Genomic DNA, 24,261 nt, shown 5'->3' on the forward strand with positions numbered 1-24,261 from the left:
TGGGGGGAGCGAGCGGCGCTGCAGCGCTCCGCGGCTCTGGGCGGGAGGCTGGGCAGCGGGGGCCGGGGAGCGGGCTTCAATCCCGCCCACGTTTCGGAAAGCAGGAGTCCCCCTCCCTTGATCCCGGCCGTGCCCCGTGGGGGGTCTCGGTTTGCAAGGAAGCGGCTGCCCTCGCGCTGATGTAACAGGCTGTGCCCGAGGACGCCCTGTACCCTCAGCAGCACGACCCACCCCGCCCCGCCCCGCCCCGCCCCGCCCGGGGATGGACGGTGCCTGGTGTCAGCAGGGTATTTCCGATGTCCTACTTTGACTTTTAGTCCAGCCTGCTTCAAAGGAGTCAGGAGCTGCGTCCGGGTTTGTCCCGAAATAGGCGGAGCGGCTCTGCCCAGGCTGGCACGAAGGTGCGGGGAAGGCTGGGATGGGAATGCGGAGCACACGCTGAGCCGGGCCGGCGCCCGCCCGGTCAAGCCGAGGGCAGAGGCCCCTGATGATTTCAGCTTGCGCAGCATAGGGGCAGGATGATCTCCCCAGGGGTCTTACACGTACTTAGCATCTCATCGTCTGACATCATCTCAGCAGAAGCAGGGGCAGCTAATACCTAATAACAGCTGCAACCCGTACCTAATATTTCCGTGCTTATCTCATGTTAATTCTGGCTGCTTGCATTATTTATGTATTAGTTTGATGTAGAAGTGTTTTGCTAATGCAGACAAGGGCAGTGTATTCATATTTGATTTTTTTTTTTAAAGGGGAAACTCAAACTCCCTGTCTTGGAAGCCCTGGATCAATGTTCATGTATCCTGAATTTTGTGTAGCTACTTCTGCTATAGGCCTGACCCTATTAGGAACCAAAGTCCCTGCAATATGAGGATTCTCAGCACCAGACGGATAATGAACCTTCTGCAGTTGGCACTGGCCTTAACGTTATCTTGTGCAGTTGTGTTTCATTCATACAGTTAGTGCTACCTCACTTTCTAGTGTAGATTTGAGCAGAATTAACCAATACATTAGTTTGATCAACAACACTGCTGTCAGGCTGTCCTGTTTTTCATTACAAGATGTTTGCTGTTAGCTTTTATTCCAGTTCTGAATGACAGTGGATGTTTCACCCAGAACCATGTTGTTAATCAAACCCTCTCTAAAGGGGGAGAATATCAAACACACAAAAATAGACCAGTTACAGCATTTGTCTCATTTGTTCTCATAGTTTATAGATTAACTTACTATATTGGTCACGGGCATGGTTCAGGAAACGAACAAGATAAAGGGATGGAGATTCATGAACCCAGGAGGACATTAGGATCATAAAAAAGCAAGCTGGAAGGGCCCTGAAGAAGCCATCTAGTCCAACCCCTGGCTTAAGGCAAGATCACGTGTCTAAATTATCTTAGACAACTGACGACCTGTTCTGTTGCCAAAGCTTCATCCATAATACAGATGTCCTGCACCAGGTTCAAGGGGATGAAGACCTAAACAAAAGCTGTCAAAACCCCCAAGCCCAACTCTTCATCAAACGTGTGACCCAAACTCCTGGCGTGTTGTGGCAAGGCTGACCAGACAGAGTAAAGCAAAACGTTCCCAGAAGGCCGAGGCTGCTGGCCTTGGTTTAGGTTTGGAAGGCTGCACATAAGACAACAATGATGAAAAGGAGTGAGTGTGGGTTGTGAAATTAATTCAGCTGAAACAGTCTCACAATAAAAACTCCTACTTTGATTCTCACATCTTTAATTGATTTATTTACTTTTTATTGGTCTGTTGTAAACTCAAACAGATTTCATTCTAGGCTGGCAGAGAGAGCAAAGGCAGTTCAGACAGAGGTTGAACATATGTCCCAGCTTACAGGGATTGACCCAGGCTTGAGGAACAATTTGAAGGTCACAGACAGCTCAAGTGAAACCAAGATGCTCTGTTTTCAGTAAGACCAGTGAGGCTTCAGCTGGTTACTTCCCCACTGCTTACTTTGCCCTGCCAGGTAGGCTGTGCCCCCTTGAATACTCTGCTGCTTCCCTGTTGTTGGATTTGAAATGGCTTCTGCTCGCTCACTGGGTTATGGGATGGGACCTGGGACAGCGCAGTGCAGTAAGGCAGCAAAGTCTGTGAAGCAGCACCACAGCTGCTAGAGATGGCAGACTTTTGAACTTAAAACATGAGTTTTAGTTTCAATTCAGGCCCTGCAGAACAGCAGGAGCGGAGATTGTGGTACTGTATTATTCAAGGCCTCTATTACAGGAAATGACAAAGCAAGATCTCTTCTCGGCATGTCTGTGCTTGTCCCAGGTAGAAGTTAAAGATGACACTTTTGCAACCTCAGGAGTATGCCCACTAATATTATTTCTCTCTCTCACTGAATAAAGCAACTTGACAATTTTGCATCGGGCAGGCTAGATTTGCATCCTGGGCCTGCACAAAAGTGACTGCTGTGCTTGGCTACACATACCATCATTTGATCCTCTCTCGGTTTTGTCTGGCAGTCTTGCCTCTGCCGGTAGTATTCAATGCACCAGCAAAACCCAACCCTGCTCTTTCCCATGTCTGAAAGCCCCCAGGTGGCAACCGCAGCTAACTCGTGTTAGGGAAGTGCTGCCAGGTGCACCTCGCCTGGTCGGCAGGACCCGGGAGTCTCCAGTCTTGCTCAGGGACCGAGGGTCATGCGTGGCTTCCGCTTTTCCAGGCAAATGCGTTGTCACCCTGTGTAGGACGCACCGGGTGCTGCCCCTTCTCCCCTACCCGCCCCGCGGGCTCGCTCCTCCCCAGGAAAGCAAGGCGTGCTCATCTCCACCCCTGGTTTTATTTCACACCCCAGACAAGGCCGGCGCTCAGCCCACTGCCCTGCGGCTCTGGGCCGCCGCTCCCACCCCTGCAGCGAGGCGACGCCCCGCCCCCGCCGGCGCGCGACTCTTCCCACCCCTGCGTCACGGTTGAGTCACGTTCCTTGGGCTCCGGTTGCCATGGCGCCTAGGGAAGCCGTTGGCGCTGCACGCGAGACGCCGAGGTAAGAGTCCCCCTCCCCCCGCGTGCAGGGCGCCCTGCGCGGGTCATGTCACCCGTGACACCCCCACGATCCCGGGCCTTTCCCTCTGGCGGGGGGCTCCTGCACTCCAGGGGCTGGGGCGTGCATGGAGCATGGATTTAGGGGTGTAAGTTGTAGCCGTGTTGGTCTAAGGACATAGGCAGACAATAAAATACTACTACTAATAAAATAAAAAATATCAGAGTTACCAAAAGACCCTTGTCTTACCTTGGATTTAGCAGACAAGGTTCTTTGGGTAAATCTGGTATTTTTTGTTACATCAACTCAAATAGTTGGATAAATTCTTCCTAGCAAGGTTTGGGGCGAGGCAGCGCATGCAGAGGGTCTGCGCTGCCTCTGGATGGAGAGGTAAAGCAGCCAGAGGCCAATACATAGGCAAGAAAGCCAGTCAGTACAAATGTAAATGCTTTGGATGGGAGGTGTAGGTCATAGCCGTGTTGGTCTTGGGACACAGGCAGGCAAGGTTCTTTGGGTGAATCTGATATTTTTCACTAGATCAACTTAAATAGTTGGGGAAAAAATTGTCTTAGGAAGCTTTCCAGTTTAAAAACCCTTTGTCAGGCTGAGGAAGCATCTGCAGTATCTGAAGCCCCCAGCTGGTGAGGCTGGGAAGGAGACTTGGTGGTGGTGGCGCTGCACAGACTTGAAGGACTGAGCTCTGCCCAGACCATAGAATTTGAAACACGAAATTTCCAAAAAAAGGTCTGAGGAGATAAGCCCAGGTGCAGGGCTCAGGTTTGTCCCTGCCTGGCTGCTCCCCACCCCCGCCTGCTCCTCCACTAGGAGGTTGGCATAGTCCTAAATCAGTTTGTCTTCCACACAGGAGTTGTTCCATTCACAAAAAAGTCCTGGAGGGGCCCTGGTGCCGGGGAGGGGGCTTTGAGTCTAATGAGAAGCACCTTGAGTCTAAATAGGTTGAGAACCACTGGTCTGTACCGTAGGCACATACATTTTAACATCTTTTTCTCTTGATAGTTAAACACCTGCTGCTGACCATGTAATCCCCACCAGTCCTGTCATCCTGCCTCACAACTGTGCCTGAATTTTGGAAGGCCATGGATCGGCATATTCCTATGCATGCGTTACCTGAAGAAATCCAGAAGGTATAAAATGCTGGAGCCAACAATAACACCTTGGGTACAAATTTTGTAGTCACCTGTGAATATTTTGCTGGCCTGAAGTCAGTTCAGTTGCACTGCTGGGAGTGTTTTAGTTACAGAATGGGTATTTTGGAGTCCTGTCCTTCTCTCTTCCTTCTGAACTTAAGTTACTTGCAGTCTGCTAATGATTTTTAAAACCATAGGGATTTTTCATCATATGCAATCTGCAGTATGGGACACAGGATGACTATTAGATGGACCTTGAGTCTGTTTCAGCAGGGCAGTTCCTATGTTCCCCTATGTGTTGCCATGAGTTTGGAAATACTTCAGTCTTTTCAAATGAGTGCCAAGAAACTATCTCATACCACTTCATACTTTACCATATCTTATGTGGGCTATTAAGCTCACTTTTGTGTTTTGAGGTACACTGCTACTAAGGTAACAATGATGTTTGTAGAGTTTAGATTGTGGCTTGTATAGTATAGTTTGGATAGAGATAATCCTGCCTTAGGCAGGGGGTTGAACTAAATGACCTATGGAGGTCCCTTCCAGTCCTACTTCTCTGTGAATTGTCCTTGAAATGGGAGCAGCTTATTGACATACATAAATGAAGTTACTTTTATATTTGTTAGCAATTTATGTCTTAGCTGGCAAAATGGCAGTGTGTGCTGGCTTTCATGCCCAAATATCTAATAAAAAAAGGAATGAAAATATTAGATTCAAGTTGGTCTGTCTTGATGTAGTTCAGCCCTCAAGTGTTTCAGGAACTATCTGAAGCTGTCTTTGGACTTCTAGTGAAATGCATATATGAGAATGCATTGAGGAAGGATGAGGTATGAGGGAAACCATTGAAGGACAAATAGAGTATTTTTCTTTAAAAAGAGTAAAAAAGGAGGGGTATTTTTACCCTGATAACCTTGGATCTGGAAAGATCAATTTGTAAGCCTCAAGAGGATGACAAGGTGATAAAATACACTCTTTTTACTTCTGTCAAGAACAAATCACACCAAGCAGATCTAATTTCCTTCTTTGATGAGGTATCTTGACTTTAGTAAGGATTTTGACAGTGTTCCAGGTAGTATTTTTCCAAACAAAGTAGGGACATATAGATGAAGTCTAGATGAGATTATTATAATGTTTGTATGCAACTGATGGGAAAAAAGTGTACTCAAAGAGTAAGTAATTTGCAGTCAAACTATGCTGACATATTAGTTGAGGTCCCACAGGGGTCTGTGCTGCATCCAATACTGTTCAGTATTTTCATCACTGATTTGAATCACAGAATAAAGAGCACACGTGGGATAGTGACTGGCAGCATATCAGAGCTGGAACAGCCCAGCTTGGGTCTGAGATCCTGGTGTTCCAACCTGGCTGCAGCATGGGCATAGCTCCCCACCTCCTGGCCTGGGGCAGCTCCTTGCAAGCCACTTGAGCATGGCTGAAGCCCCCCACTGCCAAACCACTGCTGAAGCCCCCTGGATCTGCAAGCCAGATCTGGCATGTGCGCCTTATGTTGCTGACCCTTGATTGTAGAAAATTTGCATGTGGGAGGAGTTATAAGCACTTTGAAGGACAAAATTACAATTCTAAATCATCTTGGTAAATGGCTGAAATAGTAGAATTCAAAAGATGAAATACAGTAAAGACAAGTGAAAAACATTATTTTGGGAAAGAAAAACCACATGCACAAACACAGAATAGCAATAACTGACTAGACCGTGATATGGCAGAAAGCCAGCTGAAAGCAGAGTGGATTATAAAGGGAGTATAAAGTTGTCAATGTGATACTGTTGCAAAAAAGAAATATTCTGTGTTGTATTAACAGGAGTATTTTATGAAAGACATAGGAGGTAATTATTCTGCTTAGCTGAGCTCTGGTGAGGCCTCAACAATAACAAGTGAAGTTTTGGGCACCACAATTTATGCAAGATGTAGCCAACATGGAGAGAGTTCAAGAGATAATAAAGAATGAAAAGCAGTGTAAAAACATGGCATGTAAATGAGGTTGAAAGAACTGCTAGACCAGAAAAGACGGAAGGGCATACAAGATAATAATCTTCAAACACATGAAAAGACAGTGCTTAATTGTTTTAAATTGAAAACAGTGATTATCTGTTCTCTGCATCCTTTGAGAGTGGAACAAGAAATAACAGTCTTAACATGTGCCAAAGGAGATTTAGGTTAGATATTAGGAAAAAGCTTTCAAGATATAAGAATAGCTGAGCACTGGAACAGGTTACCTAAGGAAGTTATAACATGCTTGCTTAACCTTTGTATGTGATCCTACCTTAGAGTAAAGGGATAAACTCACTAACCTCTTGAGTCTCTGTCCAACCACAGTGAGTTGTATTGGGTGCTCAAGTACTGTGGGCAGCAGTCGTGAATGGGGGAGCATCAGTGCCTTTGGGGTTTTTTCTTCTTAAATTGAAACAAACAGTGTAAGGGAAGTACGTGCTATTGTGTATTGTCTTTACATTTTACAAGTATTTAAATAAGAATAATTTCTTTCTACATAAAGCTTTGAATTTGTTTGAATATAACATTTAAACTATATTAAGTGTGCTGTGTTTTAATTTTTTCCTAATCAAATATTTCAGTTCAAATACGTGTGGCAATTAGGACATAAAATTTACACGGGGGTCTTTTTTTAGTCTTTTTTACTAAATATGAGTGAAATAAACATGCTAAATTAGATCACACACAATTTAGGGCATTGGAAAAATTTCTGGAAAATTTTCCAATTCCAAATTTTCCAGAAAACCCACATCTCTGAGTGCAGCCATGAGCTATATAGCAGCTGTCCCATGGCAATTTTGCTTGACTATAACAGCTGTCCTATGGTACTTCTGCAATTCCTGTTCCTATGTCATCTGTCCTTTACGTGGACCTCCTCCTTCACCCTCCACTCCAAGAAGCCAGATGGCACTTTTAAACTCTCTGTTTGATATTTAAATTTATGCTCCCTTTTTCTCATGGATTGCTCTCAGCTACCAGTACTGCCCTGACTGGCTTCCTTACCAGCCTTTGCTCTGCTAAGCTAAGGGGGTGTTCCCAGTGTGCAGCTAGCTGGCTATAGAGAAACACAAGCATCTTGATGACTATCTGGAGGCAGTGTTCCAAGCATCCTGCAGAAACAGGACTATTCACCATTTTAGCACCTGTTAGGAATCTCAGGACTCAGTCACAGTTCCAAACACATATCAAGCACCTCAAGAAACTGTACTGGAAGGCAAAGGATGCACACCAGCGGTCTGGTAATGCCACCTGCTTTGTATTCCTGAGCTTGCCAGTGCTCTGAGCACCGAACCCAGAGCCTTCCACAGAAGACCCTTCTCCCAGAAGCAGAGCCAGTTCAGCAAGCTTTTGCACCAGGCATCCTGGAAGAGGTCTCTGAGGAATTTGGTCAGTAATGAAGCCACTGATGCTCCTGTAGAGGTAAAAGTGGAATAATCAACTTGATCTTGTGCTTGGTAAGTACTGTACTTGTAAGGAAGTCTTGGTATAAAGGGTTTCATTGTAGAGGGGCAACCAACTCAGAGGGATCTGGGGGGTCCCAGGATACGGTCAGCCTTGATCAGTGTTAGAAGTCACATAAAAGTTTATATGCAGCAGCTTTCTCTCCACCCCCCCTCCCTTCTATTCCATGCTCCTTACCAATGCCATGTAGATCCCAAAATAGCCACTGAGCAGTAAAAAGAACAAGTAAGTGTCCATGTCCAGTGCTAAGCATTTTGTAGGATTGCCTTATCAATTTAAAGTACAGTTATATGGTCAAATGCTTCGTAGGAGCTGATACATAAGAGATATATATATATTTTGTTGCTAAAGCTTTGTCATTATTTGTGTAAACATTCTGTTCATGGATTACAGTACAAGGAAATGCATTTAAAAATAGAGTTGTGACTTGACCTGCAAACTGTAATGGCCGCTTCACTGGAGAAGATTTGTCAATATTAAAAGTCACCAGAAGTCACTTCTGTCCTTGCAAATCTGTTTCCAGGGAAGCTATGCCAGGGAGCAAGGAGGAATGGGAGAAGCTGCTGTTTTTTGACAAACAACTTGTGAAGGCTTACAGTTGCTCCAGAAATAAATAACTAAACCTCTCAGTTTCAAAGTCCAAATTTTTTGAGGATCTCTCTTATGTTGGTTCTTAGAGAGAATGGTCTGTACCTGTGAGCCTCCTAGTTCTTAATTCAGCAGCTTATCTATGTTCTTCTGGATCTTTCTCCACCGCAGAAAGTGATGCCTGCATATTTGGTGTGTGGCAGGATTTTTAGTGAAACTCAGTAGACTCCTCAGTTTGCTTATATGTTGCTCAGTGACAAAAACCTTAAAAATCCCATCACATAGATTAAAGGAATGTCATCTCTGGATGCCATTTCTGTTTCTTTTTATCCTTGATGGGCTTCTCAGCCTGAAAAAAAAAATTAGAGAACCTGGGCCACAGGCAGACAGCATGATGTCCATTAAAACATTATATAATGTAAAGAAAAAGCATGAAGTCATCATGTTTGCCATTTTGTTACCTTATATCTCTGGAGAGTCAAGCTTGAAATTGAAAGAGGATGGCATACCAAAAAGATCAAAGTTGTAGCCTTATGACAAGAAGTAATGTGAGAAGGATGAATTTGTTACAGTTAAGGAATAAAAATGAATGGATACTCTCTCTCTCTTTCCATTGCAGGCACTTGGAGTTCTGAAGGACTAGCCTTCCTTCACATACATTTGAGTATACAGACTTGTACTGCAAAGGGCAAAAGGAAAGTACAATGTGGATGACATTGTCAAAGAGATGCAAAAAAGAGGTGTAGATTAAGGGAGCTACTAAAGATCAAGGAGGAACAGGAGCACAAAGTAACTGGGAGAGGTTTATATAATGAGAGACTGTAGAAAGGAGGCAGGAACAGGAACTCATGGAGCAACTCTTCAGAATGGTACTGAACTCGCCTGAGTGCCCACAAGTCTTCATGCAGACCCAAGATTCTTTGCAGGCTTTGAAGTAGGCCAGCTGTGTAGGGCCAGGCATTGGTGATAGTTCTTTGTGCAGGGTCAGGCTACATGCTCTCTCTTTTAACACAAGTCCTTTCTCTAAATGCTTTGTCAGGCACAAGAAGCTCTACAGTTACCTGCCCTCTCCAGTATGCTCTCCAAAACTGCAGACTGTGCAGATTGGAGGTGGAAATGTCAGTGTTTCTTTGGGACTTGGACAGCTCTAGTAACTGCTGGGGGGAAACCCTTTCTCTCTTGACTCCTACTTGGTTCCATACTGCATGAACAATAAGAGGTCAGAAAGGAAAAGAAAACAAGAAGGCAAAGCAAGCAGCCAGTGACACTCCCACTAAAGCTGCCTGCTTTTTTTGCACTTCAGTTTTAATTTGCATTTCATTTTTTCATGTTTCACCTTGTGAATTAGAACACATTTGTTTTTTGTTCAGTCAGTAGGTCTGACTGCACTATTCTAAAATTTTTCCTTGTATCCATCCATGAGTTTAGCAAAGTTCTGTGCTTGTTTCAGGACTTGGCTACTTGATTCTAATGGTAAACTGCAGCTCTGCCATAAGATTTTATTGAAGTACAAGCAGGCAAACTACTCAAACCGATAAATTGGCAGCCTGTGTCCCCAAACTAGCAAGCACAGAGAGTTACATTTAAATTAAATCCAAATCTTTTGAAAACATTTTGTCTGGCAAATAAATCAACCCTTTCCAATGCAGACTATAAAATTAATCGTGGACAAAATACCACATACAGATTAGCAATCCTCTCACCCCAGAAGATTGAAAAAATATCAGAACAAACACATATCAGTACATCATGTTCTATGGGATTTTTCTGTCTACAAGACAGCAAGGCATTAACAATTAATTGCTCACTAAGATCTCCATGAGTGGCATGGATGTGAACATATGCAGTATTCTTAATTTGACTCCCTTGGTCTTGGGACCTATATTGCTTATGGGGGCACTTTCCAGTCATGCAAATTGGCTAAGAGGTTGATTCTGTATGAAAATACCTTTACTCCCTTTAGGGAACTTTGTGACCTAAAGCTTGTCCAACAACTCTCCCAACTATACAATTGGTCTAGTACAACAATGACTTGTCTTAGTTTTGGACGCTTACTTTCTGAAAGCATACTGCTGTTCCAGATGTACTTTGGATACTGAAATTTCACAGGTAAACATCTGCCATTACCAGCATGACAATTGATTTGCTAATGCTAGCTGAGTAAGCTATGCACTTGCAGCAATATGGGATAGCCAGTTCTAAGACTGACAAGTAATAGCTTTCTATTCCAATAGGGGTTTTCATTTATTGTGGCACAGCAGAATTGGGGCAAGTTTCTTACATGTGTCCATGAAAATCCACTTTATTAGCTGCAGATTTTGGAGGCACTGTTGGTCACTTCATGTGTGCAAAATAATACGACTCCACTGCCCTATGCTATTTCTCCTCCAAAACTATGTGGGTTAGCAATTTTAGCATTCATTATGTCATCCAAATTTGTTTTAAATGGTACTTCCAGTCCATCTTGCGTCTTTACACATTTTTGTAATGACTGATGCTCCATTACCATCTCTTTGAACAAGCACCCCAGATCATAAGCAGCTAACCTGTAGGCAAGAGGCCCTCCAATGTATTCATGGTTCTGATTACTGCTGCTAACACATAAAACCAGGTGGTCTTCTGGGCTGACAAAACTGCATTTAATGTTGGGCTAAATAAATTTTAATATGGGGAGACATAAAGAAAAGGCTGCTTTTCCTATGATGTACAATAGACAAGTTCCTAGAAGGCCTCTGTTCTATATGGTATAAGGGAATCTGTGGTTCATATACCCTGGACAATTTTTTGCATCATGCACAAATACTGATAATTGTAGCATGGACAGTAATCTGTATTTGTGTGATGTAGGGTGGACAGTAACTGGGGCTTATCATATGCAATAAAAGGCAGTGTGGATGGAGATTGCAGGTGTGCATCAATACCTACCATTATAGATGTGACCAGAGTCGTGTTTTGTGGTTTATTATTAATGCAGCAGCTAATGTATGAAAAAAAATGAATTCGTATGACTTTTTTTCAAAATGTGTCTTATATTCATTGTTTCAGTGCATGTTTGAAAGGTCCTTCTTCCACACTGGAACATTCTGTTCTATTACCCTATTTTTACTGTTCATGTATGTTCAGAAGTTTTACATACTGCAATTTTCTTGTTTTTATGAGGAAAGTTCAATAAAGTATTTATACATATAATTTAAAATGGCGTGGCAAGCTGTGCTCTTTTCTTACTAAATCCTGGCTGAAAAAGTTGACTGTGTAATTTAAAAGTACATAAAACCGAAACTTTCTTGTAAGCAGAAATTTATTGAAATTTGTCTCTTGAATAACTGAATAACAGGAGTTTCAACATGCTCAAACCTGAATAGTAAGGAGATTTCACTTTCTCACTGTATTACTTGTTGTATCATTTACCTGAATGTTTCTTTTTGTGTCATGGGGCTGGGGGATTTTTGGTGCTAGGAAGGAGAGAAATAGAGCTATGGGGAACTAAGGGTAATCTGGCAGAAGGGGGAAGTCAAGGGGCCAAAGAGGGGAAGGAGATACAGATTCAGATTATGGAGACAGAAACTAATACACCAGAGGATTAAAACTATCTAAAAGGAGAAAAAGAATTAACACGTCTGCAGCTTCATAAAAGTTGTGTTTTTAACTATCATTCAGCCTCTAGTATGATTTGGATAATATGATTTTCCAACATTAAGTTTTAACATTCAGTACAGATTTGTATTTTATAGATATCCGATCATACTGGAGTTTATTACAGCGCTTTAATATGCTTGTGTAGATGAGCCTACAGGTGCCTACAGTGTGGATTTAGATGTAATTTGAATGACACGCTATCTTGGCTCAATTTTCTGTTTCTTTGGTAGGCTACACAAGTCCAGCATAGTCATGCAATAACATTATTTCTTTCAAGATTTAATACAGCTCTGAGCTGAATCTACTACCACAGATGCTGTAGTTTAACAGCTGGTACAACCTCAGAGCTGAAAATACTTCCCTTTAAACTGATTTGTTCTGCGTGCTCCTTTTGTCATGCTTTCTTGTTGTCTGCTGTGTCATATATTGGGGCCTTGGTACAAAATCTTAGGAGTCTAGTCTATTCCCCAGTTTTAGCTCATTTTCCTCTGTGAATTTAGCTTTGTTTTCTGTTTGTGATTTGCTTCACCCTGTCTCTTTTGATGTCCAAGGACTCTCTCCCACATGTGAATATCAGTGCATACACAGAGTACATTCATACAAAAACAAAAAGCAAGTATTTTGATATCCAACTGTTGGTCAACTCTGCCTTAATATAACCCCCTTTCTCACTTGCCATTGATTTTGTACTCCCCCTGCCCCACATGCATGCTGCTATCCAAAACTGCAGTACTAAGGAAATCTTTTCTTTCCGTTGCTTCAATCACAACTTCTCTTTTCTTGAATCACTTGGGTGGCCTGCTGTCTTTTACCATGTCAGAGACTGCAGAGAGATGAAACAATTACACTTATTTAAAAGGAGTGTGAGGATTTGCCAGTCAAGAGCACACATTAGCTGACCTGATTTGTGTGTCCAATCTATTTACAGTAACTGGAAACTAAATTGGAGTAGCTTATCCTAAAGTGAAATAGCTGATAAATCACTGGTTTAGCTTCCACTAACTCTGAGACAGAGCAGATGCATAACACAGTTACCGCACATCAAGCTAATTCATTGTAAGTTGTACTTCTAAATGGGTGTAATTGCTTTGTCTTTCCGTAGCCAGATTCAATGTACTCATCCAGGCTGAGGCCTATGGAGCCCTTCACATACATCTCTGATCTTTTCTTGTTTCATTCCTTTTGTGCACTCTGTATTATGTAGACCTCTTCTACAAGTGTACTAGAGAAGCAATCAGGTAGCAACCAGATGGTAGCAAATCTGTTGGCCAAGCTATAGATCAAGTGTCAGCAACCTTTTAGCAGTGGCAGGCTGAATTAACAGAGCTTCGTCTGAAGGCGGTAACACTGATGATGCTGCTTCCCTTGTGAACAGATCCCCTGCTATTTCCATGCTTCTTACCCTCTTGCCACTGCCTTGCTTATCATCTGGCCACTGCCAACACTTCCTCTGCAGCCAAATGGCTACCGACACTCCAGGTTCATGGACTGGATTCAGCATGCAGGTTGTAGGTTGACAGCCCCTGTAGTGATGAGAAGGCATTGAGAAACACTGATGGATCACTATGACCATAACAAGTTAGCTAATAGATATCTTAGGCTTTATAAATGGCAAGTCATTGCAGCATTCCTCACCCCTCTGGAAAGCATTTTACTGGAATTAAGCTTGTCTATCTAATTTTTGCCAAAATCAATAATGTTCTGACAAGGGAAGCAGCCACAGAGAGGTGAGAGCTCAGCTGAGTCTACCTAAGCAATAAAATATGTGGCCCTCTTGTAGGAGTAAATTTTTCAAGTTTGAAAATGAATCTTATTTCAGATGGCTGGTTACTGCATACTTTATTTAATACTATGCCATACCCTCAGTGTACTTGTTTTCTTACAATTAATTGTTTCCCTTTTCTGTGTCCTATCACAGAAAAAAATAATGATTATATTTGTTTAGGTTTGTAGCTATTGTTAGATGTTTATAATGTTTTTTTTTCTAAGTCTTAAGTATACATGTTTCATCTTGCATTCCTATTTGAAATTCAAAGTAACTTTATCAGCAGTGTAACAATAACAGATAGCAATATCAAGAACAGTACAGTGCTACACACTTGTTAGAGAGAGGCAGTCACAGTTCCTTTCCTTCATTATTTAACTGATGCAGAAGCATTTTGATGAAGAAAAACAAAACATTTTTTTAAAAATGTTTAATCCTGTCAGGCTGACTTTAAAGACAGTTGAGGGGCCTAACATTTAGCAGGATCAGGCCTTGACTTAGCTGCATTTTCACCTGTGAATCATGCCTTTTCATTATACTGCTTTAGTGTACAGCCTGTGCTGAGCTCCATGCTGCCATAGCTAGGCTGTTACCAGTTACAGAGTCATCTAGTTTAAATGTGGCTTACGAATATCTGCCTTGCATTCCAGTGACTGTAGCACATTACTGAGAAAAGTAAGGCTCTGATGGGGAGACAGAGCTTTTTTTTCTCCTGCCCTTTCATAAAACCACCTCATTTTAGTGTGACTGTTGGGTAGATAGACAATTCAAGATCAGAAACTGAAGGTGCTATTGACAGTCCTCTACATTTTTAGTTTACTTTACCTAGGGTAGGGGGAGATAACAAACAAACAAAATACAACCTTTTCCCCTTAAATCCAGAGGGGAATTATTTTTGTATATTACCATTTTAAATTTAAACTTAATAGTTCCAAACCAGTCAGTTCAGTTAGAAAACGTGTAACAGACTTGCTCCTTTGGAAGATTCTAATGTTATTAGATTTACATTTTAAAATTCCAGTTTCGACCCATGACATGGATATTATGCAGGGACAGAGCAAAGTGTCCATAATTGTTTATTTGAAAGACAGACAGAAGTGGTGGGGCTGCAAGGGAGCACAATGTTCTTTTTGGGATAACAGTCCTCTCCTCCCTTCCCCATAACAGCTCATTTTGACCTTTTTCAATACAGTAATTTCAGCGCTTGGAACCTTATGGTATTTATTCTGAATAACAGTTTCATATTTCCAAGCACAGATTGTAACTGCCAGGAAAAATAAACTTGATTTTTCAGTTCATTCAGAGCCACTGTAGCTATGGTCATTTTATACTTAGGCAAAATTGAGAGACAGGAAAATAAACCTTGCTTGGTAATTCCAGAGCAAACCTCCTTAACTACCATTTTTATGAAGGTATATTTAAAAATAATACATGTTTTTGAACCATGACATAGGGACTCTGATAATTTTTGAGAACTTTCCTTTTAACTAAATGTTAATTCTTTCTGTTTTTCCTCTAGTCAGTCCAAGGGATTGCTTGGTTGCTTTCTTCATTTTCAGTATCTCTGTATTACATGGATGCCTTGGCTTTCCTTGTCTCATGCCTGCAGACCCTGGCCGCATGAACATACTCTTCTCTGGATCCTGATCCATTTTTCCATTTCATGTATGCTTCTTTTTTCTTTTTGAGAAGTTCCCTAATGTCTCTGTTGAGGCAGGTGGCTCTCTTGGTCCCTCTTCCTCCTTTTGATTGCATGGGGATGGCCTCTTTTTGAGCAGTAAGAAGAGCCTCCTTGAGGAAGTGCCATCCTTCATGAGTTCCCAAGTCGTTCAGTCACTGGTTGCAAAGGGCCTTTCCAGCTAGACTCCTGAGTTTACCAAAGTGTGCCCATCTGAAATCTAGGACTTTTGTTCTGCCAGTGGAGTTGGGGCCTTTCAGTGGATGGTGAATCTGATCAGAATGTGATCTCTGTCACCCAGAGCATCTCCAATCTTCAGGTCACTTAGCACGTCTTCCCCTTTGGCCAGCACCAAGTCCAGAGTGGCTTTACTTCTAATTGGCTCCTTCACAGCCTGTGTCAAGAACAGGCCATCTGTAGTTGCCAAGAAGTTGGTTGATCTGCTGCAGCTAGCTGAATGATCTTCCCAGCAGATGTCGAGGTAGTTGAAGTCACCCATGACAATCAAATCTTAAGTACTTGTTGCTTTGGCCAGTTCTTTCCTTAACAAATCCCTTCCACTCCTCCTTTCTATGATTCTGTGATTCATGTTCTGATTATTGAATGCTCTACCTGTCCTTCCTGCTACTCTTCCATTTTTCTTCTGCCCTATCTCTAAGTTCATTGAACACAATGTCTTCATGTGTTGCTTCGGATTTCTCTTCTGTCACAGATTCATAGATTCATAGATGCTAGGGTCGGAAGGGACCTCAGCAGATCAAGTCCAACCCCAAAATATAGATATTCTCCAGTATGCTGTAGATATGCTTGTCTGGCTTGCCATCTCTGCTCAATTGAAACTGCTCTCATCAAGTCCTGTTAGGGTATGTCTGCATTGTTGTGGCAACATGCTCCAACTGGGCTGTTCCTGAGCATGCCCTACCTACCCATGCTATTCATAACTTTCAACCCCAGAAATGCACTGATGAGTTTGTTTCAGGGCCATCCTCATCAGCAAGTCTCAAGTACACCTGAGATTAAGGTTTTGAGGGCAGCAGTAATGGAATGCCATGGTATAATTCTGGGTTTGGAACATGCAAGTGGGAATGAGTGGAATGAGTGTGCTTGGGAACTTCCTAGCTAAGGTACACTGTCACTTTGGTATGAACTTACCCTTAGTGACCTCTCTTTGACTAAATATCGAGGCCTCTACTCCTTTCTCAGCCTCCTTGACCTTTCTGCTCCTCTAGACACATTAGGTTGCATCCTTTTTGAAGTCTTGTCCTCTCTTGTTTATCATCCTATTTGGTTGGTTGGTCACTCTTTGCTCTTCTCACTTTCTGTTAGTGTCTACATGCCTCTGTTTGAGACCCATTTTTTTTGTCTCTCCACATTCTTTGTGTGGTCTTATCCATTGTAATGTCTTCAGATACCATCTGTGCCCTGATGATTGCCAAACAGATGTCTCGCTTCAGTCCTGCATCTCAGTTTTTTTCCCTGACGTAATCTCTTAGCTATCTTGCCTTTTGACTTAATATAACCTGGGCAAAACTGAACTTTCTCCGGGCTATCCATAGTACTCTTTCTTTTCTTATTCAAAATATTACACTGTTCTTCTTGGTGCTTAGGCCTGCAGCTCGGGGCTTTTTTTGGACACTTATCTCTGACCCCAGATATTTGAGATCTTTGAGCTACTTGTTACACAGTATTTCTTTGACTTGACCTTCCTGTCTGCCTATATACGACTGAGACTGTCCTTCAGGCCCCTACCATTTCCTAATCTGATTGCTTTAATCACCTCCTATGTGACCTCCCTGACACTTACGTTATTTCCCTCCCATAGATTCAGAATGCACTGCAAAGATCATCTTTCTACTTGTTGTTGTCACCACTACTCACCTCTTCTGGCTTGTGTAGTATCAATAAGATTGTTAAATAGTTGCAGAATGTTTATTGTTAGTTAAAATAGATGGGGTGAGCTTACAGGACTGTGAGAGAAAAAATATTTTACTTTTAAACCAAGCAAATTTGGTCTTGAAGTCTTGGAGAGAGATCAGAATGGAAAGCACAAGGACGACAATCTACTGACTAGTAGGGCTGTGTGAAGCTTTGGTTCCTGAGTCCATTTGGCAGAGATTCAGCCTGATTTGGTGGCTGAATCTCCAGATCTGAATCGAATCAGGAGATCATTTAATCTCTCCAAATCAATTTGGAGAGTTTTGGAAAGATTTGACGATTCAGACATAGACATAGCTTTAAATGTTCTTTCTACGTACCTCAAGGTACCAGGCAATAAGTGTCCCATGGGAGTGTGGGGGGCTCCCCGGTGTGGTTGGCAGAAGACCCAGAAGTGGACCAAAAGCACTTCTGGTCCACTTCTGGGTTCGCCACCGAGCATGTGGGCCCCCCAACCACGCAGTCCTGTGGCACACTCCATCTGCCCCAGCCTTGCAGCATTCACGAGGTGTGCCTGGTACCTTGAGATATGTAGAAAAAACTTTTAAAGCTGTGTCTATGGCCGAATCACCGATTTTACGAGTCAGCATCGAATCTGCCGATTAGGATTCGGGCCAAATCCAAAACAAATATGGCCTGTTTCACACACCTTTACTGACTAGTATGTATGTCTGAGAGTCATGGTGCATTTTTCTGGGCCTGTTAGATTTTCACTAAGCTTTGCTGAAAGTGTTGCAGTGTCATAAATATATAATTTTTCTCTCATTTTAAGAAATGGTGGCTCAATTAGTTGCCCATTATGTGCTGAATATTTATGTTGATGAATACTTCACACCTGCCAAATCAGATGGAATTTCTGTGTCACACAAATGCCATGTATATTAAATCTCATGATAACCACCACTTTAGTCATTGTGAAATGTGAACTCTGTTGGGGTATATCACTCCTTTCGTTTCCAGATGTTATGTCTAAGAGAAAACTATTTATCAGGAAACAACAAACTTCAACATCTTTCTGCCTCACACAATCAGAAAGTCACAACAAGAAAATAATGTCAGAGATTGTAAAGGTTTATTTTCTTTATACCACCTATCCATAAAAATCTGCATCAGAGGTTTGTCTTCCCTTTTTAGATGATATAATGGGAATTATGTATGATACACTGAAAAGTCCCTAACACCTTGTAAGTTTCCCAAAAATAGATATATTATTATAGTTTGTGTTCTTGCTAATGTGGCAACTGTTTTCACTATTACTACATGGCAAAACAATAAATAATTTTCTGATCAGAAATGTTCCTTTGCAATGAATAGTTTAAATGGGTCATGTTTCAGAATGATTCAGTATTCTAATTTCTTTCAGTGAGTTTCCTAAATACAGTCTGATTATATCTTTTTTTAGATGTCCCGGGATGAAACAGTATGTAAATATTGTGGAGTCAGCTATCTGATCCTTCATGAATTTAAGCTGATGGAAGAAAAAGTAAAAGCAATGGAAAACAAGATGAAGTTTTATGAGGAAAGTGTAGAACGGGAGAAAAGGCTTCAAGCAGAATTGCAGTCTCTTAGCCAGGACTTTGAACTTTGCAGAACTGACAGTGAATCAAAAACAGAAAGGTTGGAACATGTTCATTATCCTTATTTTTTTATGTAATAACACTAATTAATTTAGTACCAAGGAAGTTTCAGCCAATACATTTTGCCTCCCCTGCCACAATCAGCCAATATCAGGTATAGTTTATATAGCATTGTGGTGTTTATTATTTAAATATTTAGTATCTGAATAGTTTAGAACCAATTATTACATTTAAAATGAAAGAAAGGGTAGAAATTATTTCAGAGATGGCTAAAGACAAATATTGAAAGTAATCTAAATCAGATATTTTGGACTACCTGTCCTGTAATCAAATTCTCTATAATGGTTCAAATCAAAATTTAGATCATTAATGTAATATAATCAGAACATGTGCACACAACACCTTACAGTGCTAAAGGAATAAAATAATCCCTGACATTAAGAGTTTGAAATCCAGTGCCCAAAAAGAATTATTTAGTGCACTCAAACTGGTAAGAAAGTGGAACTCATTTTGAGATGGCTTTGAAGTCTTTATTATGTAGGAACTCACCTTACAAATGCATAGTCATCTATAAAGTAAGTTATTTCCATGGTATCTCCAGTAGGATCTGTTAAAATTTTGCCTTCACAGGAACTGCAGTACCTATGGCAGTACTGTAAACATACAACTCTTTTATTTTCCATATTTTATCTGGTTGATTTTGCTTAGAGACATATGCATAATCACAATAGAAATAAAAATGGAGAATTGGATTCATAGATGGAAATATTTGAAACTCTTGCTAATAATAAAAGTTCATTCCATCAGGCAATTATTATCCAAAACTGGAAAGAATAAAATAAAAGGTTACTGACAGTTTGAACTCTCAGAGCTAAAACCTGGTTTTACAATAACATTTTCCTACCTTTTATGAGGATGGGTTTGTGTGTTTTTTTTTGTCCTTGTTGCTAGGTAAAAACTGGAAAATAAAAAACCCCAAATGAGCAACAAAGGAAACTAGGAAACATGGCTATACAAATATTTCTGTCATATCCAGTATGTTTGTTCCTTGTTGTATATATGCCTGTTGTCAGTCAATACTGCACAGCTTACCAATGGGAGAATGATTTGGAATAGCTTTAAACTGATGCTCTAGGGCAGTGACCAAGAAATGCAAATGCTTCCTTTATCAGATAAATCTGCTTTATGTTTCTTCCTATTTATCAGCAAAAATTACTTTAAGCATAAAACCAGAAGCCCTAGTTATACAATGAACAGTCCTTTTCCTAGGTTAAGAGCATAGGTTTGTTCTTGTATCTCACAGTTGATCTTAGGAAGACAGGAGAAACCCAAATATAGAAGCTATTTCAAAGCCTTTTTCCTATTCTTTTAAACTTTTCCTCATTACTTTCATTCTTTGGGTACTTGTACAAGTCAATATGATGTAAACGATAGCTTTAAACAAGCTAGCTCTTGAACCACTAACAGTTGCAGCAATGTGGACATCAGCATGGCCTGCAATCCCACGTGGCAATCTCAGTTTAAGTTTAGAGGCTAGGGACAGACATTACACATAAACCAGTTTAAGTGATCAAAAACTGGTTTAAACCTGTAACAGAACAGATGTTCAGTGCACATAAACCAGTTTGAAAATGGCTGAAACTGGTTTGAGATAAATCTGGTTGAATATAGTATTGGACTTAACTGATTTGGCTCAAACCGGTTTATGCAATGTCTGTCCCAGACCCCTTGCTGGTTTAAGTGAAATCAGACCTCCCCAGCATCCCAGCATGCTTTCTGGGCTGGGTGGGGCTCTCTGATCCACAGCAGAGCTGGCCTGTACCCTCTGCTCCCTGGCTGCTGCTCCAGCAGTCTCTGCAGGTATCTGCCTGGCTTCTGCTCCACCCTGTGCCCTCCCCTTCCCTCCCCTCCCCTGCCCGCTAAGCAGGCATTCCCTGCTCCCTCTCAGCATTAGCTGGCAGACCACATGCTGGCTACCTCTCAGCAGTGGCACACAAGGTAGAATCAACAGATAGCTAGTAATGTCTCTCTCTTGTTTTCTTAATGGGTTGATAAACACTGAGTTAGGGATGATAAACATTCCCTGCTGGGCTGCTCATGACGGGGGGAACCCTCCCCAATCACAGTCTGCTGCTGGGGTCTAGCCACCTCACCCCAGCTTCTAGCCTGAGCCACTGCAGGCGTGTGGCTGCATTTCTGGAATGAAAAGGGAATGTCTATCCACCTCCAAATCGGTTCAAGCGTTGCAGGTTAGACTAACTCGCAAAGATTGAATCAATTCAGGCTTTTTGAATGTCTGTCCTTAGCCAGATAGCTTTACTGCTATCAGCTCCAAGCTATTTTGGGTATAACTATATGAGCCACAATCACAACTTGGACTAGGGTGGGTTTGCCTGTCCATTTTCTACCTTTCACCTACACAAGTATTATTTCAGCCATAAGTCCCTAAGTATACACCTTGTAGTTCTCATTGGTAATTATTTAATAACCAAAGAAAAGATTGTTTCTTGTTATGCTCAGTACCACATTGTGGATTTCTTCCTTTCTTTCTTTAGTTTTTTTACATACCAACATTTATTTTCTGTATTTCATCTTCTTTTGCTTATGTGTCTTTACCTTATATCATAGTGCTTTAGCAAACTTCATCCAAACTAATTGTCCATCCAAACTACTTGTCTGCTGCCTTTACTCTGATCTATAAAAGAAATTCAGGATTGTGAGCTCTTTAAGCTTTAAGTTTTGAGGAAATGGTTTCCATTATTTTCCCTCTCTTTTCTGTACTTTTATCCAGATTTCTCCTGTATCTTCTGGACTCCTGCATCCTCATTTCCTCTGCCCTTACTTTGAATTTAGTTTTTATTTTCCTTTAGTAGGTTTATATTATAACATGACTGTAAGTGGTACTGTTCAAGTTAGATCAATAACATAATTATCATTATTATTATTAACATAATTATTTATTATTATTATTTAGTTAGTTACAATATATTGTTTGTAAAAAGCTAAAGTATTTTGGATTTCTCTGGAACTCAAGCCTACTGTTCTGTTACTGGTCTAACTGGCCAGTAATTGGTGTGAAATAAGCGGCTATATTGAAGGCTTCTTTGCAGTGTTTCACTAACTTATATGGTCATTATTATGGAGAGACTGTCGTTAGTGATGATACAGTAATTCAAAGCCTTTGTCTAACCAGTCATCATTCTAATGCTAAATACTTTTTGTGGCAGTTTTTGTCAGGGACTCACGTTCTGTAGAAACTGAACTTAAATTGCTAACTCTTAACACACTGGGCAGTAAGGAGCCCTCTACTAGTAATAATTTTTAGTCAAGACTGGTTTAGAATGCATTGGAAATGCCAGAGGAGAATCTTTCGGCATTAGATTAATGGCCTGCCAACAGGTGAAGCACTCTAATCCATTAACAATTTTGTGAGCCACTCAAGCAGAGTAACAATTAAATATTGACTATGACATTGGAGGGAACATCAATTAGCAGTTGTTGTTAATAGTCCATTAACTCTAAAATACTTGGGTTTAGACATCAGTAGCATAACCTGTCTGTGTAGTCCATTTTGAAGTTACAGAATTTTATATATATATCTATATTTATCTATCTATATCTATGTCTATCTATAGATAGATAGATATAAAATTTACTCTGGGCCCTGAGTTTGGAGTGAAGTAAAAAATAGATATTTCTTGTGGGTTTTTTTGGTTTAGAAGACCTTTTTCTGAGGAGTGCATTTGCTTCTAATTGCTTTTACAGCTCTGGGCACCAAGTACTTTATGCATAAAGGCAGCATTTAGTGTATTGGCAGATGATGCAATTGTAGAAACAGCCCTTGCTTCTGGCTTAGAATATTTTCTAGAGGTGGACTAATTTTTTCATTTAACAGAACTTTTATAGCCAGGGTTGAACAGTTAATAGATGTTAGACCATGGCAATTTTTTTCCTGGAGGCCTGAAATATAGGTTTGATGCAAAGCCCACTGAATCGTAGGGAATGTGTAACCATTGTTTTCATTAGGCTACCAACCAGGCCTTATTTAGTAATACAAAATAAATAAGCTCTTGGGCCCTGTGAAGTACCCTTTCTGAGTTTCTCTGGTTTTTTTTGTTTCCTTGTTTTTCTGTTATTATGCAAGAGGAATGGTGTTATGTGGGTGATATCTTTTACTGGACCAACTGCATGGTTGGGGTAGATTTGGACAAGCTTTTGGGAACCCCAGTATTCTGTCAGGTCTCTGGGAGAGAAATTACTTGTGTCACTAGTTACTGTTACTAGTGCTATTTGCCTAGCAAATTATAACATGCATGCATAATTCCATGCACTGCCATGATCCTGGTTTTGGCATGGCAGACATGAGGCTGGTAATTACTTTTTTCAGTCTCCAGGATTCCATCACTGGTTGAAACTGCCTTTTCTTTTGTGGGTGATGAAAAAACTGGATCTCTCACTCTCAGGTGTAGGGACCCCATGCCTTTTTTCTTTATTTTACTTTTAGACTCCTGTTAGACTCCTGTTTGCTCTTTCTTCAAAGATCAACTACCTGCTCTCTGAAGTCTTGTCTACATGGGAGCAATTGATCAGCATAGTTATCTGACACAGCTATTCTGGAGTAGCCATCCCAATATTATTTAGCTATTTAAGAACAACTCTCTGATGTAGACACCATTCCAAAATTAGCTTGCAGTAAATGCTCTGCTTTCTGTGAGCTAAGTACTTATTCTAGAATAAAGTCACTTTTATTCTGGGGTAGAACATTCACATGATCCATTTCCCCATGACAAAGGGCCCAAACAAAGTAGATTTATAAGACTATATTGCGCCAGTGCCCCGATTTTTTTCTTACTTGTCAATCTTTTTTTCTATGATCCATGCTTAATTTGTTTTACACCAGTGGTTCAGGCACCCTTCATAACATTTTTGTATTAGGCAGCACCCTGGTTGAAAACCACATTTGTGCTGCCTTAGCTTACCTCAAGAGTTCTCAGCCAGGTGCTGCTGCTGCCACTGGCACTGGGTGGAACTGCCCCACGCACCTTGTGCAGCACTGCATCTGGGAGGGCTATCCCCCGTGGGTATTGAAACTTTACTCAAGAATAATAAAATCTAAAAGGTAACATACCCATTTTCTGTATTTTAATTGTGTAGTGACTGCCTGGTGCTTCCTCTTCCCTGTATCTTTTAACTTGCATTTTCTTGAGTTGTAGACTTTATTTTTTAGGTGTTATAGCATGTCTTTAACACCATAGGATTTCCCATTTAATATTTTGAGGTCTAGTTTGCATAAGGTAAATTTGTTGCTGACAGGCTGATTGTTTATGAAAGCTATAACATTAAGGTGAATTAGGTAAGTTACTCTGCATGCTTGGAGTTTAAAAATGTACTGACTGAAAAATCTTCATACCAAGCCGACTGGGCATTGATAACACAGGACTTTAGTTTGCCAATAATATTCCAGTGATATGAAA

At 41.2% G+C, this 24,261-nt stretch overlaps 1 protein-coding gene across 3 annotated transcripts in view; it reads left to right on the plus strand.

Moving 5' to 3' along the window:
* The first annotated feature begins 2,841 nt into the window (after window positions 1-2,841).
* LEKR1 (leucine, glutamate and lysine rich 1) overlaps window positions 2,842-24,261 on the plus strand; it is a 180,579-nt gene continuing 159,159 nt past the window's right edge. For 2 of the 3 annotated variants that reach the window (XM_019503189.1, XM_019503190.1), the window contains exons 1-3: window positions 2,842-2,992; window positions 4,007-4,134; window positions 18,613-18,827. In XM_019503189.1, the coding sequence (XP_019358734.1) occupies window positions 4,087-4,134; window positions 18,613-18,827 (263 nt within the window). In that variant the 5' untranslated portion in view covers window positions 2,842-2,992; window positions 4,007-4,086. The remainder of the gene's footprint in view (window positions 2,993-4,006; window positions 4,135-18,612; window positions 18,828-24,261) is intronic. The other variant, XM_019503192.1, reaches the window with a different exon arrangement.

Source organism: Gavialis gangeticus, unplaced genomic scaffold, assembly GCF_001723915.1.
Source record: "Gavialis gangeticus isolate Ggan-Ray unplaced genomic scaffold, GavGan_comp1, whole genome shotgun sequence".
NCBI lineage: Eukaryota > Metazoa > Chordata > Crocodylia > Gavialidae > Gavialis > Gavialis gangeticus.